The sequence below is a fragment of the Poecilia latipinna genome, unplaced genomic scaffold (genome assembly GCF_001443285.1).
Source record: "Poecilia latipinna isolate Pla-1442-1.1 unplaced genomic scaffold, P_latipinna-1.0 Scaffold639, whole genome shotgun sequence".
Lineage (NCBI taxonomy): Eukaryota > Metazoa > Chordata > Actinopteri > Cyprinodontiformes > Poeciliidae > Poecilia > Poecilia latipinna.
Genome location: NW_015113255.1, coordinates 56976 through 73888, shown reverse-complemented (window position 1 = coordinate 73888; position 16913 = coordinate 56976). Strand labels below are relative to the sequence as shown.

The 16913-nt window shown below is 37.9% G+C and overlaps 2 protein-coding genes across 3 annotated transcripts in view; both read right to left on the bottom strand.

Annotated features, from left to right (window-relative positions):
- LOC106954229 (acidic amino acid decarboxylase GADL1-like) overlaps window positions 1-891 on the bottom strand; it is a 12593-nt gene extending 11702 nt beyond the window's left edge. The window contains exon 1 of the mRNA XM_015043561.1: window positions 711-891. Coding sequence (XP_014899047.1) covers window positions 711-843 — 133 coding nt within the window. The 5' untranslated portion in view covers window positions 844-891. The remainder of the gene's footprint in view (window positions 1-710) is intronic.
- A 6461-nt stretch (window positions 892-7352) lies between these two features.
- The window catches only part of LOC106954227 (TGF-beta receptor type-2-like), a 31264-nt gene continuing 21703 nt past the window's right edge, over window positions 7353-16913 (bottom strand). The window contains exons 4-10 of one of the 2 annotated variants that reach the window (XM_015043557.1): window positions 16560-16849; window positions 16226-16474; window positions 16019-16132; window positions 14565-14702; window positions 13528-13669; window positions 8833-8945; window positions 7353-7852 (exon numbers count right to left, since the gene is read on the bottom strand). In XM_015043557.1, the coding sequence (XP_014899043.1) occupies window positions 7595-7852; window positions 8833-8945; window positions 13528-13669; window positions 14565-14702; window positions 16019-16132; window positions 16226-16474; window positions 16560-16849 (1304 nt within the window). In that variant the 3' untranslated portion in view covers window positions 7353-7594. The remainder of the gene's footprint in view (window positions 7853-8832; window positions 8946-13527; window positions 13670-14564; window positions 14703-16018; window positions 16133-16225; window positions 16475-16559; window positions 16850-16913) is intronic. The other variant, XM_015043558.1, reaches the window with a different exon arrangement.

Below are 16913 nucleotides of genomic sequence, written 5' to 3'. Positions count from 1 at the left end.
AATAAAGAATCACAAGTGATTCCTTATTAAATAAATTTGAGTCACAACAATTTAGAAGGTCAGGGAATCAGAATATCTGACTTGAAAAGAAAACTTTAATATGTAACTTTTAATTTAATTTCATATTTACTGTGCACCTGGTGAATTTAAACCTCTGTATGAGTGTGCATATATATATGTGTGTGTGTGTGTATGTATGAAAGGGTCATTAGTGCATATGATTCCATCAATTCAAAAAAAGTTATCAGCTGTTTGATACTTTGATCCAGTTTTTAAGTGCTAACAAATAGTGTAATGATTTTACTACTGACTTGTAAAATAAGATTTAAAGATTTTTTTAATCATCTTCTTAAAGTCATTTGATGGATTCCTCCACTGTTTTTACTGCAAAAAAACTGAAACTATTATATGCTTGTGAATGTTTGTTAACTATGAAGAGTTAACAAATAGTATCATTATTTGGTACTATTTTGTGAGGCACAGGATTAGGACCTATCCAAAAAAAAAAAAAAAAAAATTCCTTACTTTAATCTCAGAATTTAGACTTTTTCCCCCAAAATAATTCTGACTAATCTGGCATTAAAGTCGTAATTCTGAGAAAAATAGTACTTTTTTATTCCTTAGCTTTTAGTATGCAAACCAATTAAATGAATGAATTAAATTAAAGAAAAAAAAATTCAGTGAACAAAGTTGTGTTTTGTAGAACTCACCGTTCATGTGTCTCTCCATATTTTGATTGTTAGATTGATGCAACTGTAATTGTTGTTGCCTGCAGCTCAATACACACTTACAGTAAGATGCCTCTATATATACAGACAGAAGGTTGGACTGTCCTGATGTCATGGAATTTCCCACTGATCCATTTGAACTCTAAACCACCAGGAAAGCCTCACCATGCCACCATTTTTTCTGATTACAGCTGAATTTACAGTTTTATTTAGTGCTATTTATAATTATCACACAAGAATGATTTTTTTAAACAAAATTTACTCGCATACAAATAAATATATTTGCATTTCAATCAGATCAGGAGACTGGAGAGTAGTAACATATATCCATGACATATCGAACCATAACTGCTTAGAGATGTGCACATAATTACAGCAGCGATAAAAACAATTGGGTTGCTGGAGGTGCAGAAACCAAATGGGCGCTATCAGCATTAATTAGCCCTAAACACCTCTGCTGACTGCTCTCCACTTTAAAGCTGTTTGAAAGATTTCAGTCCATAAATGAAGCTCTGGCTAATCATTGAACATTTTGCACTTGATGACCTTCAACAAAGAAGCATCACAAAATGCTTGAAAAAATACAAATAAAACAAACTACAGTATCATGAAAACTTCTAAGCTGCATATCATTCTTCAGGATTTTAATCTTTCTATCCTCCAGTCATGCAATATGTCAAATTAATTTTGCTCCAGATCCAACGACTGAGCTTATGTGTTTTTTTGTTTGAACTTTTTGGACTAAATATGCAATTAGACTTTAGGGCAGAGTGGATATTTTGATGCAGGGAGAAGTAAAAGACACATAGCCAACACAAATCCACTCAAAGCTGTAGTCAAACTTTAGGTTGTGCAATCTTCTTTCAGTCGGTGAAATGCTGCTGTGCCACGGGATCCCTACACTGAACATTGCCCCTCTCATTCAGGATGGAAAGTTACTGAAAGTGACTGTACTGAGGGAAGTTAATGAATCTAAGAATCTGTCAATATCAGTCACATGGGGTATTCAAATGATAAGTATAGAAAAGAAAGGGAGATCCAGGCAATATAGTCCATTGGTGACCTTGTCTGGAAGACTGGGGAGAGACCAAAGGTCATGTTATCTGAGAAAAACTTCAGTTCAGTGGTTGATGACTTCTTGTTGTTATGGCGATACTTTCAGTGTCAGGTTCCACTCTAGCTGTGTTTCCATTACCAATATGCACAAATCTTTGTCTGATGTCAAAAAAAACACAATTTCGCAATTGAGATGTTGCAAAATAAAATTAAAGTCACATGTGAATTTGTTTGCTCACTCAATAGGTCATTAAAAAACATGGAAACACCATATGTAAATATTTACAGTATGTAAATATTTACATATTCAAAATTCAGCACTCATCATCTCAGAGGACGTCGGCATCTTATTCATGCTTTTGAGCAACAAGCTCCGCCCACTTGGGAGCAGCTTGTAGGCGGCATTTTGAGGAGTTTATAGTCTGTGAATTTACAGAAGAGTTGTTGATTGGAATGACACAGCATTTTCTGAACTGTGAGAGCTGTGATGGAGCCAGCTGCTCATTGTCTGGAAAAACTAAAACAAACCTTCACCGTCCTGCTACTTACTGTGGTCTTTGTTGTTTTCACCAGTAGTAACATCCGGCTTTGGATTACGGTGCAAAAAAAGTTTTACCTTTGCAGTTTTATATAAAACATCTATTTCAACATGGCTGAAAACCTCCTCTTCCTAGCACAAAAACTTTTTTATCATAGAATGTTTTTTTTAAGTTGGTATTTTTCCATGAAATTAATTTATTTTCATAATTTCAATTTGCTCAATTTTATAGGTAATGGAAATGCAGCTAATGCTGTGAAACATAAAGAAAATTGGAGAAATGAACTTTAAGGCAGTCAGCTGCTTCACATGTGATCTTTTCACACACTGCAAAATATGACAACATCCCACAGGAATCTGTTCCGTTTATTCTGCTGCCTCTCTGCTGTGACCCGATCTCCATGGGTTCTCTTCAGTTCTTCAGCACCCCTCAGCATATGTAGCTCTGGAAAAAAATTAAGAGACCACTCAAGATTATCAGTTCCTCTGACTTTACTTTTCATAGGTGTATGTTTGAGTAAAATGAACATTGTTTTTTTATTCCATGAACTACCGACAACATCTCTCTGAAATTCTCAGCAATTTTGGAGAAATTGTTTGGAATTTCTCCAAGCAATTTCTGATGAGAAATAAAATCTCTCCATTTGCAGAAAATGAGAAATGTTTAATTAATGAAAAAGATCCAGTGCTTTCAGAACTCAAATAATGCAAAGAAAACAAGTTCATATTCATTTAGAACAGTGGTTCCCAAATATGGGGCGAGACCCCTAAGTGGAGGTGCAGTGCAGGGGGGGCATGATGAAAATACATATGATGAATGATGATGAAATAAAAAAAAAAAACTCTCAGGGAGTTGTTCCATGTTTTAACCCCATTTTGCACATAGGCTTTTTTTTAAAAAATGTAATGATGATAGCAAAGTTGAATATTGTTACAAATAAAATAAAAAAATATGTTTGAAATAACACTGACAGCGAAGAATACTCTTCTACAATACAGAACTAAAAAACACAGTTACACAAAAGTGTTTCACTGTAAATATGGTTTGTAGTTTGTTTTGTTGCAACCTGAAGTGTGAAATAAACTTCAGTGGAGTTTGAAAACAAAATATGTGTCTAGGTTTATGTCTGGTTGAACGATATGTGTGCCCAGTAGATTTTTTTCCTTTTTATTACTGTAACCCATAGGGAGGCCCAGAAAAAAATCTTTTGGAACCATTGATTTAGAAACAACAATACTAATGTTCTAACTCAGAAATCAGTATTTGGTGGAATAACCAGGAAGTTTTCAATGGGGCTCAGTGCAGTGGGCTCTTCATTTATTCCAGAGCTGTACATATATATATATATATGTATTAAGCCTTCTCCTGCTAAAGCCTCCTATTCACTTAGACTGACCTTTGATCAGAATCAAAGAGTTAAATTTTTTTTTGGAACCTCTCACCTTTATCAGACATTTGTGAATATAAAATCATTAAGGAGCAAGAAAGTCCTTGAACATGACATGGGCCGTCTTGAGTCGTTTGCAACCTGCAATAAAGTCTGGCTGCTAACACAAACCGATTACTGCTGAAGACACACACTCATCTGAAATTCTCTCCTGCTGCTTTGGTACCTGTTAGGTTTTGTAGAGTTCTCTCTCTTTCACTGAGAGATAAGATAAGATATGAAGTGTCGGCAACTCTTCAAGCGTAACTCGAGGAACCCAAGGGCTGCAAACAAATCAGAATCAATGGTTTTGAGAGTTCATGGACATAAGTAAAACCAGGTTATCTACAATTCTTTTGAGCTCACATATTAGCTGGGATGACTTTGAAACTCTTGTCTTAATGTGTTTTTCATTAAAGCAGTTTTATCATGACAACTTATATTGTGTTTTCTTGGAACAATCTGGCTCTAGTCCAAGTTTTTCTTCAGATAAGATACCAGGAAAAGGTCCTATGGCGGTTTTTGACACTTAAACATAAAATATAACTTATTAATCCATCCTGTGTAATATGCCTTTCTCTTTTTACAAATATGCAGAAGCAAATGGTCAATTTGACCTTTAATAGATGTTAGCATCATGAAAGGAGAGGATGTAGCTGTAGTACCCTCTGTATGAGTTCAGTTAGTCATGGAGTCAGGAAAATATATTCATAGAGTCAAGTATTATTTACAGAAATTAAACACAAGACACAAATTAAAGACACACATTTAAAACGACCACATTAAAAAAAACTAACAAAACAGATAATTATATCAGTGATAAAATGATTAAGAATAAGAAAAGAAAGATAAAACATTTCATTGTGGAAATTTAAAACCATGAAGAAAAAACCATGTAGATCAACGAGGAATCTGTGGATATTTAGTTATTTATCTACGGAGGAGTAAAGTACAATAAAATAAGCATATATTTTTTAAAACTCTAAAGTTATCCCAGATAGCGAAATATGAGTGAATCAACGTTGCAATATAGTCACATAGAAACACTGGATCCACGTTAAAGCTGGACATTGGAAGTGGTTAGTAACTACATGTTGAATCAACCGTAACTGACATTATATCAATGTTGATTCAACCATCATCTGAATTTGGATCTACATGCACATTTGTGTTGATTTTATATTGAATCAACGTTAATTCATATAATTTTTTTTGTCTGATAGGTTCATCATAACATACCTTCAAAGGTTTCTTCACTGGTGTTAAACACACAATGTTGTTGGAAGACAATCTATAATATGTCATTCAAAATGATTACATTACCATATTTCCAAAAATTTGTGTAGACAAAATTAAAAATGACATCATGGCATTAAATTACATTTTATTTAAGAAAACAGGGATAGATCTGTAAACATATTTGACTCCTTTTTGACTATCAAAACAACAGTCTATTGTCCATGGAAGAACAGCCTCCATGAGGTCAAGCCTTGTATGAACCAGAGACACTGTACAAGTTGGGGTAAGCCCAATAACTTATAGCTTATAGCGTATAGCCTATAGCCCATAACAATGCAGGCTGGACATCATGAATTTGATGAAAAAACATTTATTTCATTACTTGAGACTTGGCTCTGATTTGTTTCAAAAGACTTGAGTCTGACTTAAAGAAATGAGTTGAACATCTCTGGCTGTGGGGAAGGCATGTCACCTGTTTGGCTGTTGCACAGACAGGAATTAGTTGCTCTTGTAGTTTCTCATATTGATAACATTTCTCTTTACTCTGACACATCTGAGGTATTTTAACACCCAAGCTAGTTAAAAAAAACATTTTCACCTGCTTCACTTTATGTTTGGGAATCTTTTGTATTTCCTTGTTTTTACAGTTTGCTTAAAGGTTGCTAGCTTCATAAAAGTTCAAGCAACTAGCATAGCTAGTTCAGGCTAACACTCTGAACACTGACGGCACTGGAGTTGTGTGTTTTCCCAGGGTTTGGTCCCCTGAACCTGCTCTGTTCATCAGGCTGGATGTTCGTTCTTCACCCGGTTCTGAAGGACCGGGTTTCTAATTCAAGTCTTAAAGAAGGATTTAGCAAACAATGCACAAGTCTTTTCTCAGCAAGCTGTGATCACATGGACCTTTGTTGAAATGTATGTCTTTTATTATTTATCTAATACTTTGAATGCAAATTCTTCTCTTTTTTTACGAGCACACAGTGTTTTCATAGTATAACATATAAAAGGGAACACAGAGCTTTCAATTTTTTACTGCATGTTTAGTAAAAGCCAAACCGTTCAGCTGATGCCAAAGCAGTCTTATTCCACCAAACAGGGCTCATTGTTGTGGTTTGAGCTGATAACTGCAATGGTTTAAAATTGAAAGCTTCATTTATCTGTTTATGACCGGTTTGGATCATTTATCATGGCGTGACTTTCATCAAACTGGTCCAGAGCTCCTTGCTCTACTCAGGCTTTGTACACTGTGCCTGGCTTCATCTTCTTCCTGGTCACCATCCAGGCTGGATGTTCGTACTTTAAGCATTTCTGGAGGACCAGATTTTTTCTTTCAAAGACAAAGACAAAAAAAGACAAATCAGTCATTTCTCAGTGACTTTTGCTCAAATATTTTACAACTTCAGGCACCCTTTTCACGTCGGGGATTAAGAAACCATGTTTTTTCAGTTTTTAAAATGGATCTCATCTAATAGGAAACAAGCTTTTAACTGTTTGAGTTCACTTTTACCTAGAAAGAGTTAAATAAGCTCCCTGCTTCATCCAGGGCCACATCACTGAACTGGTCATAGATTTTCAATGTTCCGACTTCTGCGTTCAGGTTTTTGTTGTTTAGAAACCATTTATCCACAAGGGAATCATCAATATGCAATTGAAATTGAAGAGCGGATTTTGCATGACATAGGTCATTCTCACACTGCTACCTGATGAGAAAAAGGCCAGTCAACAGGTTTTTTAATGCAAGCTAAAATAATGATAATGATGAATAAAGGAAAAACACAGAAACTGAGACGTATATGTAAATATATTTAATTCATACATGATTTATACTATCTTGCATGTGACGTACAGGGTAAAAAATATTTGACAATGCATGTTTATGAAAACATACACTATTTTAAAACATGCATCCTGAAAAGTTGCAAAAAAAATAAAAAAAAATAAAATGATTTTCCCTTTTTGCTGCTATTTATGCAGATTTACTGTCTCCTATGCACAGTGGGCTTTTTATTGTCTAGAAAAAAAGCCCAACATGTAAGTAAGTACAAACACTACAAAACATTCAAACAGAAAGACACAAATATATACCTGTTCTACTGATCAACCTGCTGGTACGGACACTGAACAATGGTAAGGTCACTTCTTTGGTATTCAAAGTACACACTGAAAATGTACTTTACGGCACATTAATGAAAAAAATATATACATAAACGATTGGAAATGACTGTTATCTGTAACGCAGAAGAAGATCATGACGAAATGCATGTAAAACCTGTTTGGTTCAATTCAAACTGGCCTGTTTGTCATGCAGAGAAAATCCTGTCAGGCTCTGCATTCTCCTGAGAAATTGGCATTTCTGTTATTTATTATTTTTATTTTATTTTATTTTATTTTATTTTATTTTTTGGATCTGCACCTTTTCAACATGTTGTAACATTCTAGAAGCCATGAAAGCCATAATGTTCACCAGGGCTGAGTCAAAGCTGAACACAACACGGTGTCTCAGACTCCAGCTGTCCCACCAGAGCTCAGCTCTTCATCACCACCACCGTCATCATCGTGTTAACCTGGACTAACTGGAAGGCCCCTGAAGGAGCCTGCAGATCCCCGCCTCACTTGTCACTCACAGAGCAGTCCGCAGCTATGATGTTCTGGATTTCGGAGATCTTCACTTCCTCCTCTGGGATCTCCATGGCGACGGGGATGTGCACCTCATATCGGATCTTCTCAGCCGAGGAGCTGCGACTCGACAGCTTGTCCAGCTCCTCCTCGATCTCAGCAAGGCGCGTGGCCACGCAGTGGGCCGTGAGACGGGCCTCCGGGTCGTGGTCCCAGCATTCCTTGATCGTGGTGCAGACAGCCAAAATGCCCTGCAGAGGGAGACGTAGAGCACAGATCTGAGAACCTCTTCCTTTCTCCATTCCCTGTTTCATTACAGAACAAATGGCCATTAAACCAGAGAAGTGTGCAGCTTCTGAGCAACTCATTGCCAGATCTTTTAGCATAACTGAACTCTAAATCAGGGGTGTGCAAAGTGTGGCCCGGGGACAATTTGTGGCCTTCAGAAGGATTTTGTGCGGCCACCGAGTGCAGTTCAAGAATGGTACAAATTTGGTCCTCCAGTGTCTAGAAAGTTAGACATGCCACTTTGCATTTTAAGTTGGAAAATCAACATGGCTCCTGAGTACTTTGGGATTCGGGCTCATGTTGCAAAGAGTTTAGACGTCACGGCCCTAAATCAACCTTTTCTTACTGCAGAAAACTGCCTGAACCTGTCATTAGGGATGATATCTTTATGTTTCTGTTCAAACTGTGTTCTGTTCTACTTTTCATGTAAATTTGTTTAATTCTTAGTGCTGCCCTCTTAGGGTAAGACAGGGAGTACTGCAGTTGAATTTCTGTCAAAGCTCTTGACATGATGACTGACTGAACGCCACACTGTCTTAATGAATTAAATCATCATTTAAAAATAACTTTTTGTATTTACTCAGATTATTTTTAACCTTACCTAAAAATGTATTGATGGTCTAAAACAAGTAAGGAACAAATGAATAAATAAATAAATAAATAAATAAATAAATAAATAAATAAATAAATAAATAAATAAATAAATAAATAAATAAATAAATAAATAAAAATAAAATCAGAAGACATGCAAAGAAAAAAACATTTTTCTCGGTGCTGTTTACAAAGACACACATTCAATTCTGAAACATGCAGCATTTACCTCAGTGTTCATCCACATTTATTTACATTAGATTTTGCTTTGTGCTCTTGCATTGTTTATTTTAAAGGTATTTTCAATCGGCTGTTGTGGGTTTAACTTTTGATTTAAATCTCTAAATCTGACCTGATGCCGGAGCCAGCTGTCGGGGATGTCGGGTCTGTCACTGTCCTTCATGTTCTCCACATAGGGGTGCTGTCGCACCTTGGATCCGAACGCTGGCTCATAGTCCTTCACGTCTGGGAAACAAAAAACAAAACAAAAACGCAAACAAGGGATCAAACCAGGGGAGAGGTGTTGTTCTGAGCAGGAAGCAGGAAAAAAAAAAAGAATCATCCTTCAATCTGCAGCACTTCTGCATTGTTATTTATTGAATGCATACTTGAACAATAACTGGAAACACACGGGCTGATGAAGAAAAAAAGATTAACATTGGAGTTTCTATGATGAGTAAGAGTGAAAAGGCCTGGTGGTCGTTTCCAGCCTGGCTACAATAATGCTGACTGTGGACACACGCGGTTCATCCTGCCTTATGAGGGGAAACGCCTCACTATGGCACTTCCTTCAAAACTACAAATTCACTCCTGCTGAAAAGTAATTCATCAAATCATCAAACCACAGCTTCTCATGTTACAATTATTATTATTATTATTATTATTATTATTATTATTATTATTATTATTATTATTATTTTCTGTTTTTGTTGAAGATTTGGTTATGGTAAAAATAAATGAATAAATAAATAAATACACAAATAAATAAATAAATAAATAAATAAATAAATAAATAAATAAATAAATAAACTTTTAATTTGAAAGTATGAAGCATGAATTTCCAGGCCTGAATCCAGACCTCAGTGGACTGAAAGCGCAGCAGTTGCAGGCTGTTCTCAGCTCCAAACAGAATGTTCCATAAAGCTCACAGCTGGGAAAAGATGCTGAAGATTCACAATGATCCCATAGAAGCTTTTCCAGCCTCTATCTTCATGTAGATTTACTACTGATTACAATCTAAAACTGGATCTGTGAATGTGAAATCTGGCAGCAGCTTTCCTTCACACCATTATCTGGGTCTCTCCCAGCTGCAGGAAGGTTGAAATTTGATCTGCACCTTCATTCAGGAAGTGGATCAGAGCTCCATGCAGAAACGTTGTCTCTGCAAGCCTCTGCTTCATACTTTTAAAATGTGGATCTTCCCTCACTTTCAGTGTGTAAAAGCTGGACCCATACGGGCTGGCCCGGATTCTTTCCCTGGAGGTTATCTACGCCAGAGCTGGTGGTGTGCTCGTGTTTCCCACTGTGCAGCAGGTAGGAACACCACACAGTCTTCTGCACAGCATTCATCGTGCAGCACAAAGGAGAAACCTTTTCGACCTCTCCCTCTCCTTCCACATCGGTTCCATCACCAAGACTTCAATCTTCCACCTGTTCTCAACACAAAGAGATTCCTGAGACGAAAAGAAAAGCTTTGATTTTCAGCAATAAAACTGTGACCGGTGATTGTGTCACAGCGACTACATTTAATAACTGACAGAGTCGCCCTACGTTGAACACAAACGTGTAAAATGCAGGTGCAGTGAGTGGAAAGGTGAGCTGTGCTCTGGGATTATAAAACAGGATTATAACACTGCATTCCAAAATCAGCGCATAAAAGCTGTTGCTCATAAATAAACTCCTGGGAATTTGTGATTGTTTCTGGGGAAACACGCTCGCTTTAAAAAAAAAAAAAAAGATTAATCAAAATCACTAAAACAGCTTTAAAGATGCAGTATGTGACATAACTTTTTTTTTTTTTTTTTTTACATATTTGTTGAAACCTATGTGATCATAGTTTGTTATGAGACAGATAATCTGGGAAAAAATGGAGCTCATCTGTCTTCTCCCAGTGCCAACTAGAAACAACCAATCAGAGTCAGGAGGCGGGTCTTAGCGCTGTCTATCACCCTCCATGAGGTGCCGCGCTTGCTCCCTGCTATGCTGTAGCCAGCAGAGGCTGCTGTGACTGCTCAGGCTAGTTAGAATAGCCACTGATGACAATGGATCAACAGATTTCCAGTGACAGTAAATTGTTTCTTGGCCTTTAGCACATTTAGCAGTGTGTACATGAGATGAGTGACAGAGTTAAGACACTCCTCCTCCTGCTGGACAGGACATGAAATCCATATTGTAGGCAGCAGAATATGGCAGAATATGGCAGAATTCCACTTCCTTAAACTAAAAGACTCATCCTTGGCACAGTCAGAGCTCTTCATCATGCTTCATTTAACCCACATGCCTCAGCTCAGATTCACCATCCGGGCTCTGCTGCACCCTGCAAACTAATTTTGGGCATGTAAATCAAATGTTTGGAGATACTTGAGGCATATAATATAACAGACAACAACAGCAATGCCAGAGGAGGGTTTTAATACAGTCTACTATTCTGTGCCCTGTGTTTGCTATGCAGAAACCCACAAATTGACTTGAACACTTGTTGAAGATATGGAAGTAGGGCAAGTTGAGGGTGACTGTCTATTACTTATGAATCTGTATATTCTAATGTATCTAAAAAGAACACGAAGACAGAAACACACAGAAAACAAGAAAACAACCATCTAGCTTGTACACAGCAGAGGGAAGACAATCAAACCTTCGTGTATGTAACTGTATCTGCATTTGACTTAACTGAGGATATTTTTTGAAAATCAGAGCGAGGCAAAAATATTTCTGCTAGGAAAATCTGAACATGACATCACATAAAAACCAGATCATCTCACCATCAAATGAGTTCTCTGTTCTTCAGTTTAAAATAAGTTAAAACTACTGATAATGATAGTCAGAAGAATGTAATGCCAACGTCCTAAGAATTGCCATTAAGTCTCCATATTCTGCGCAATTATGTTTTTTCCATATTTGTTCATGTCATGGCAGTAGACAACGTGACAAGATCTCTCAATAATAATAATCTCTCAATAATAATTTTAAAAAGTATGTAAAAACATTTTTATATATATCAAGGTTGCACAGTGCAGCTTTTGATCCTTCTATCAATAAGTTCAGGAAGTGTCTCTCTTATAAAATTGATATGAAGTAAGTCATGTCAAGTCAGCTTCAAAAATGTCCTTCTGATCTCTTTTTTAATATATTTCAGTGACATGTGTCTGTAAACTATTCTCTAGGCCTGTGTACTAAAATGTGCAGAACTGTGTCAGGAACTGTAGTATAATCGATAGCACTGTAAACAAACTTTGTGTTACAACCAAATAAGGAAATGTGCACACCCTTCAATATGTATAAAAAAAACATAATCTATTTTCTCAGCCTCATACAGACGCTCTGGTCACAGACTTGTGCAGCCAGGTGAAACTAGTGCAGTAGCAGCTGCAGCTCTCCCTTCATGATTTTCACTCCAAGGAAGGTCAACAACAGAGTCTAGATTGTCTTCCTCTCATATCAGTCATTCCTCACATTGTTGCTGCTAACTTGGAGCTGAGGTTAAGGTACAGACTGACAGAAAGTCCACCAGAGTCCCCTTGTCCCCTGAATAACTGGAAACAGTGGAGCGGTCTTCTATCTGCACCGTGTCTGCAATGTTCTCTCTGACTGGAGAAGCTTTAGTTTGCCTTAGCCTACATTTGGCCATGGTGTTGCTAAGTTCTTATTCTTTTCTGTTTATGTTATTAAAATTTTGTTGTTTCAGAACACATACATACATAACTTCTCCCACACCTTCTCAAAACAAAACAAACCACAAATAAAGCAAAAATAGCCAGTTCAGCGCATAAATCTATAAAAGTTTGACAAAAGATTAGTGTATATATCCTCAATGGTTGTAGAAACAACCACAGTAAACACAAGTAGTCAGTATTTTCCAAAACAGCAGTTCATTAGAGTAGTTTACTTGTCCCAGTATTACAGGAGAGGAAAGAGTTCCAGGATTTTCTTCTGTCATTATGTAGGGGTGGAGCAAAAGGGAGTGAGGAATACACACCGTGTTAAAGTACAAAAAGACAGACTGGAAGGCAATGTGGAAGAAAGTGCAGATCACTGTCTGATCATTTTCACCTCACGACAGACAGAGAAACAATGCTTTAATAATAGAAAGAGCAGGAAGTGTTTATTTCTCAGCCAGTCGACCTTAATGGAGTTTGCATGTTCTCCTCATGCATGCACAAGTTCTCTCCGGGAGCATTTTTCCCAAAATGATACACTTGTACTTTGCTTAGTTATCTTTTACGAGATGCCTGTGTATAATTTCTGACCAAAAACTTGGTGGAATGAAAATGCCTTTAAATATATGGGTGTTTTCACACCTGAAAGTCTGAGATTTGGTTCGATTGAGGCCAAAATTGCAACATTTGTTAACATATTCAGCTGCTGCTGTTCACTTTCTCTCAAATGATCCTAATGGAAAAACATGTTCCCCTCCTCGCCTGTGGTGGTAATCTACCAATAAATACTTAAGGAAACAACAAAAAACCTCTGAAGAAGATGTGAGCACAATGCCTTTCTTCACCAAATGTAAATAAAAATGGAGTGGTGTCAGATTTTAGAGTTTGTAATATTTCTCCTTCGTCTTTGGTAAAAGACCATGAGACATTTCTCTTGCTAGTGTTAAGCTTGTGCTTTTCTTTTGGTTGGATTTACCCAGAATGCCCTGTGCTATACTGAGCTTCCTGCCTTTGGAGCAGTCTCTGGTGCGCTTGACATTCACATATGTATTCTAACTACACCAGAGTTCACTTTAATCAAATCGAGACATGGGATTGTAGGCAGACCATTGATTCAACTGACTTGCGTTGCTTCTTCAAGCAGCATTAAGTTTTTCCACATGCACACTCACCTCCTATGGTTTCGCATCTTGATGTCATTTCCCACAGGACCAGAGCCATGGAGTAAATGTCGGTCTGCTTGAAGGACTCGATGTTCTCCAGATTGAGCCGGGCCTCCAGGACCTCTGGGGCCATGTAGCGCGCCGTACCCACCTACAAGTCACACATCAAAAACTGTTCACTCACATCTGCACTCAAATATCACACAGTAGATGGTAATCAATATATTTGAAACAGATTTGCTTAATGATTTTGTTGATGGCATTTGACAAACTGTACTGTTTACTGCTTGTTTTATAGTTGGTTATTGTATTGTGTTTGTATGAAGGAAATAGGCCTGTCACAGAAAACAATAAATCAATTAATTCCATGATAAATTAAAATGAGTTCAATAATTTTCATTTGCATGATTTATCGTTTTTCTCTTTCTGCCAAAAACTGGATGACAAAAGTCTCCAGCTCGGTGCTTTGGTTTCAACCTGCCTTTTCTTTGAAGGACAATTTTGTTTACAAAGACAAATAATTAATTTTATTTGTTTTTGTCTGATTTTTTTTTTTTGATATTTAAAATGTCTTCCAGTTCATTACAATTTAAAGTTTATTAATCTTTGAGAATAAAAAAAGATGAATTATTTTTTATTCTCAAAGATGCCTTTACCGTATAATAATGGTAAAGGCATTATTATGCCTTTGTCCCAAAGCAGCAATATTATTGTTTATCGCGATAACTTCTGGGACAATTTATTGTCTAGTAAAATTTGTTGTCTTGACAGGCCTGGATGGAAATCACTTTGAATTGCCTTATTGCTGAAATGTGCTATGCAAGTAAACTTGACTTGACATATAAAAAAACAAAAATGAGGAGCAAAGACATGTAATCAATGTAGCTCTGGGACAATTGAGCCTTATTAAACATTAAATTAGGTTCTTAATTTTAATTAATGTAATTTTTCTCATAATGCATGTGTTTTGTATTGCATTGCTTGGTCATATCATCATTTATCAGAAGTGTTGTGCACAAGTGTAACTGTGTAAGTGAGAGACTGACCTGGCCACTGTTGGCGAGATCATCCACTGACAGGCTGCTGTCCAGACAGAGCGCCAGGCCAAAGTCACATATGCAGCAGGTCAGGTCGTTCTTCACCAGCACATTGGAGCTCTTCAGGTCTCTGTGAACTATGGGCACCTGTTGGTCCAACAGCAGCTGAGGTCAAAACTCAACCGATTTCAAAACAACCATCCACAACACAACAGCAAATAACCACAAAGCAAATGGTAAAAGTATAATAGGCAAACTGAACTTAGGTTGACAATGAGTTCACTGGGCTCAAATGGTTTCCATAATAACCAGATCTTAATCCAGCAGAACACCTTTAGACTTTGTGGATGTGCAGCCAGCAAATCTGCAGCAACTGTGGGATTTTATGTCAACATGAATCAAAATATCTAAAGGAATGTTTTCCACACCTTGTTGAATCTGCCATGAGAAACTGAGGTAGTTCTGAGGGCAAAAATCAATTCAACCCACCCTAGTAAGGTGCGGGTAATAAAGTAGACAGTGAGTGGATAGTCTAAAATCTACCCAGAAACAGTCTCTTAAATGGAAAACTTTTTTAGTTAGATGTCTTTTGTGTGCAAATCATTGGAAAAACCCTAAAAGTTCACTCTAGATTCCCCTGCAGAATAATGGTGGTGTGGTCTGCAACACAACAAAAAGCTTTAGGGCAGGAGATGAGAGACACATTGGACAAAAGTCTTATATTTACCTCTACATATATATCATCACAAAACAAGGGGATGAATGCTGCTATAATCAGAAAGAGATCTGACACACAGTGCCTGGCTTTCACAGTATTCACCGGCCCCAGTCTTCAAGCAGTTCTAACAAATCTAAAGCATTTTTACCCCAATATTCTACCAAAGTGTGGATTTCTTAAGAACTATGCAAACCAGGTTGTTGCTTGCAACTTCCTGTTGCCCTGCTCTTGTTTCCAAGAGTTAAAGATACTTTTAAGCAGCCAACAGCACATACAGCCTCTGGTATGTGGACTTTTGTGCTCCTTAATGAGCAGACTGTATCTTTACAGAGTATCTTTTGGTGCGTGGACTTAATTGACGTTTGGTCTTACTTTGCCTGTATGCACATGGTTACAACAATCCAAGAGCGCTACTGAATACCATGTCCTTTAATGTTAGAAACATTGACAATCTTAGTTAGCGTTGCCATCAAAGCTTTAACTCATTCTGCTCATCAGGTTTGTTTTAGTTTAACATATCAGATGTCATTAATTCTTTTTCAAAATGTGTTTCAAAGTAGCTGTCAGGCACTGACTGGATTTTATGCTGTCATCTTCTTAAAATAATTGCCAAAGTCATTTTTTTGCCAAAAGTAATTTTTTTGTTTTTGTATAAATCATCTTTTGGCAAAAAATGACTTGGGTCATTATTTCATGGTCCCTGTTTGGTGATTATGAAATGATTCGTGGACGGCCCAAGTCCCACCTTGGGCCGTCCATTTGCGAGCCGGTCGCTGTGAAGGTGGGCGACTCCTCGGGCCAGAGAGCTGCTCAACGCCTGCAGTTCCTCCCAGCTGATCACGTGGTGCGTCAGATACTCCTGTGAAGCAGAGCAACGTTTGAGCTCCATTGCATTTAGAAGTTATTAATGTGGCAGGTTTCATAAAGAGAAGCCAAGCAGTAGTGGACTCACCTGGAGATTCCCACTGGGATGGAAAGCTGTGATGAGCCAGTACTGTTTCTCTGCCTTCCTCTCCTCAGCTGTCAGGAAGTGGAGGATGTTCTCGTGTCTGAGGTCCTTGTTGAAAAAGATGTCCTTCTCGTTCTTCCAGGATGCGTACTCCTCATAGGGGAAGATCTTCACAGCCACGGTTTCAAACTGAGCCGAGCTGGTCTGCTTCAGCTTCGCCTTGTACACCTGAGCAAAGCGGCCCTTACCCACCTGGAGGAAGATAAAAGAAAAAAAAGGGCCTCAGTGAGATGGCACACCGCCTCCAAAAAGCTTCAGCTCTTCAGCTGACACTCACCAGCAGATCCAGCTCTATAGGCAGGGGTTCGGTGTTGTGATTCAGGTTGTTGGCGTGCATGGAGCTGCTGTCAGAGCCGTCGTCATCCCCCATGAAGGCGCAGGTGTCTCTGCAGTCCAGCCCGCCGGCTTTTGGCTTACACATTTTAACGTTGCTGTCCCACTTCCTACCAAGCTGGCGGCGCCGATTGACACAGTGCCAGTGGATCACCACGGCAACCAAGACTCCCATCACAATGAGGGGAAGCAGGCTCACCAGAATTATATAGACGAGGGCTTGATCTTTTGCTGCTGAAGAAAAACACAGGGGAAGAGAACAGTTAGAGAAATGACAAGCTTAGAATCAAAAAGGGTC